Consider the following 3,499-nt stretch of genomic DNA (forward strand, 5'->3'; position numbering starts at 1 on the left):
ATGGGGAAGACTGGCTGGGTGACCAGCAGACGACCGAGGTGAATTACACACACACACATCTTGGTGCTGCGTATGCTTCCTGATAGCTATAACTTGTGAAGTCTACTGAACCGTTGATAATAATGAAAAGTGAGAGAAACTACTAGTTATATACATTCTCCGTCTGTTCCCGCACATGTTAATCTTTTCCCCTACAGCTACGAATTGGTGCGGCCTGAGGACCACCTGTGGGGAACACCGCTTCCTGATGGCAACTGGTCAGGCATGCTTGGGATGCTACAGCGGCAGGCAAGTTTCTTCCCTACTCACTGACTTTTTACATATATCATTTTTTCTATCATGTTTTTTTTTTTATCCCTTCAGTGCCATGAGACGGCTTTATATTCATTCTGCTGGTTATTTACTGATTTTATACACCTACTAAAGGCCGTTTCACACCGGAGACGACGCACATGACACACGAGGCGCGAAGCTGGGTGGCTTAAAATCGCCTTGGTGTATTTCCAATAGGAGTGTTCACACCGGATGTGAAACTTTGAGACAAATGCCATCCACACCGCGCACACCGATTCCAAGATCGCCGGGCAGGCGATTTTTTTGGCCATAGCATAGATGGATCATATCCCTTGGGACTCCCGCCTTTGTGCTTTTGTCTCATACCTTCTTTTGACCGCACTGACTAGACTCCCAACACTCCCTCACTCATTAATTGTCCTTCACCGTGAACTGATGGATGTCCTGTATTTGGTGCCTTGATATCTTGTTCATTGAATGATAGAACTTCAGAGAACTGAGCTGGAGTCACTCTGAAATAATATCGAAATTTCCCTCATCCATTTCTAGCTCTTAAATAAGATGGTGATATTCACCACATTCCAATCGTTTCATATTTGCTTGATATACCCAATTCCTTTTCCACTTACGATTCAAGGCTAAAGATAACATTAATAACTCCTCATCCTCCACCTCTTCCTCCTTCTCCTCCTCCTCCACGTACGTCAAGAACTGTCAAGTCAACCACCCTCCACCACAGCGAATCTCTCGCCTAGCATCGCGCCCGGTGTGAACATACCCATAGCAACGAAAATCAGTCCGACTCTAGTGCGTTGTGCGCGTCGTTTCCGGTGTGCAACGGCCTTACTATGCACACTCGTTGCAGACACTGCTTCTTCATTTAAACTGTTCCACGTCTCATAACATCTTTGCGGGAAACTATATTTTTTAATATCTCTCAAACATCTTCCCTTTCTCAGCTTTTTACTATGCGATCTTGTGCTTCTAATGTCATATTCTTCTCTCAGGATCAGTTTCTCATTATCCACTTGGTCCATTCCGTTGATCAATTTATAAACTTGTATCAGATCCCCTCTCTCCCTTCTTTGTTCCAGGGTTGGAAGATCCATAGCCTTTAGTCTCTCCTCATATGTCATCCCTTCAAATTCTGGAATCATTTTTGTAGCCATTTTTTGTAGTCTCTCCAACTTCCTTATGTGTTTCTTTTTGTCGGAAGTCTACATTCTTTCAGTATTCTGCCTGAGACTTCATCCGGTCCCATTGCCTTCTCTTCATCCAGTTCTTTCATTAACTCTTTTATTTCAAGCTTGGTTACTTTAATCTCTTTCATAGAGACTGTCTCTCTATTACCCTGTGGCCTTTCAAATTTGGATTCCTTAGTAAAGACCTCATGGAATTTATTATTTAATAGTTCTGCCATACTTTTTGGGTCTTCCACCATCCCATTCTCTCCTTTTAACCTTTCTATTATTTGTTTTTGCCTAATTTTTCCATTTATGAATCTGTAGAACAATTTTGGTTGCTCCTTACATTTATCGACAATGTCCTTTTCAAAGTTCTTTTCCTCTTCCTTCCTCACCTTAACATTCATTTCTCGCTGCCTTGAAGTTTTCCTTATTTACTGGATTTCTATTTCTCCTCCACCTTTTCCATGCTCCAATTTTTTTCTCCTTTGCCCTAGCACACCTTGCATTAAATCAATCTTTCTTTCCTTCTTCTTTAGGTCTATATTTCGGGACATATTCCCTGACTCCTGTTTTGTATATTTCCAAAAATAAGTTATACTTCTCTTGCATCGTCTCTGAGTTTTCCATCTCCTCCCAGTTTACGTTTTTAAAATAGTTCTTGAGATTATCAATATCAGCCTTTCTGTAATTCAATCGGTCTCCTGTGTATGAATCGTCTCTATCTTCCTTTTCTTCTTCTATATCCATTTCTAATATTACATGGTCACTCTTTCCCAATGGGCATTTATATCTTATATCATCATTCATTTATATACCCCTTGTAAAAATTAGGTCCAATCTGTGCATTTCTTTACTCTCTAGTCCATCATATTGTCTATCATTAGGTTCAGGAGTCTTTCTCCCCAGGCTTCTTCCCCATACCACTTTCATGATTTTCCCAGTCCACTTCTTTACAGTTGAAATCTCCTACTAATATAACTTTTTTCCTTTCTTTAACGATTCTCATTAGACTCCTTATTGTGTCATCTATCATGTCTTTATATTCTTGATTGGTCCATGAATTTGTTTTTGGTGGCACATATGTTACAATGATTGTTAACTCTTTTTTTATTAATATGCATCTTAACATACAATACTTCTGCTTTTCCTTCCCCACATTCCACTTGGTTTATCACTATCTCCTTCCTTAACATTATCATGACTCCTCCTCCTCCTTTACCTCCTCTGTCTCTTCTCCATACATTATACCTATTATCCAAGTCTATTTTGATTGCCTCATTTAGTTTTGTTTCAGCCAGGCATACAATATCCGGATTTTCTTTCTTTATGTAATCTCTTAATTCTAATTTACTTGATAAAACCCCGTCTATGTTTATATACATCATTTTTAGTCTCTTGCCTTTATCATTTTTAGTTAAACTTGTTCCACTTTTTTCTTTTCCTTCTCGTTTATATACCATTTCCTTATCCTGTCTCCTAGAATTCTAAAAAAAAAATGCCTTTTTTCCTCTTCTGACCTTTCATTATTTTTTTCCCTTACTGCTGCTGCCAGTTCATTGTATCTCTTCCTTTCTTCCTCATTTCTATTTTTCTTTATATAGATATCCTTGCAGCCTTCTGTTTCTCTAAGTTTTGTTGTTCTATATAATATTTCTTCTGTTGCTACTTGTGATTTTAGTAGTATTTTAATTGGTCTCGTTTTTCCTTCTTGATATGGTCCCATTCTGTTTATTTCTTCTACTTCCTCTTCTAAGTTCTGCCTATCTTCGTCGTTTAGATTTTTTAGCAAGTCTTGACTCCAATAAACCCTAATGTGTGTGTGTGTGTGTGTGTGTGTGTGTGTGTGTGTGTGTGTGTGTGTGTGTGTGTGTGTGTGTGTGTGTGTGTGTGTGTGTGTGTGTGTGTGTGTGTGTGTGTGTGTGTGTGTCTTCCTAATGGTAATAAAATCGTCTAATAATACCCAAAAGTCATGGTAAAAATGCGTTCACTACTGAAGGTGTTAAGAAAACAAAGGGCAG

At 39.0% G+C, this 3,499-nt stretch overlaps 1 protein-coding gene across 1 annotated transcript in view; it reads left to right on the plus strand.

Annotated features, from left to right (window-relative positions):
* Positions 1-312, plus strand: part of LOC123517981 (glutamate receptor ionotropic, kainate 5-like) — a 2,247-nt gene extending 1,935 nt beyond the window's left edge. The window contains exon 3 of the mRNA XM_045278483.1: positions 198-312. Coding sequence (XP_045134418.1) covers positions 198-312 — 115 coding nt within the window. The remainder of the gene's footprint in view (positions 1-197) is intronic.
* The last annotated feature ends 3,187 nt before the right edge of the window (positions 313-3,499 follow it).

This window comes from Portunus trituberculatus, chromosome 43 (genome assembly GCF_017591435.1).
Source record: "Portunus trituberculatus isolate SZX2019 chromosome 43, ASM1759143v1, whole genome shotgun sequence".
Classification (NCBI taxonomy): domain Eukaryota; kingdom Metazoa; phylum Arthropoda; class Malacostraca; order Decapoda; family Portunidae; genus Portunus; species Portunus trituberculatus.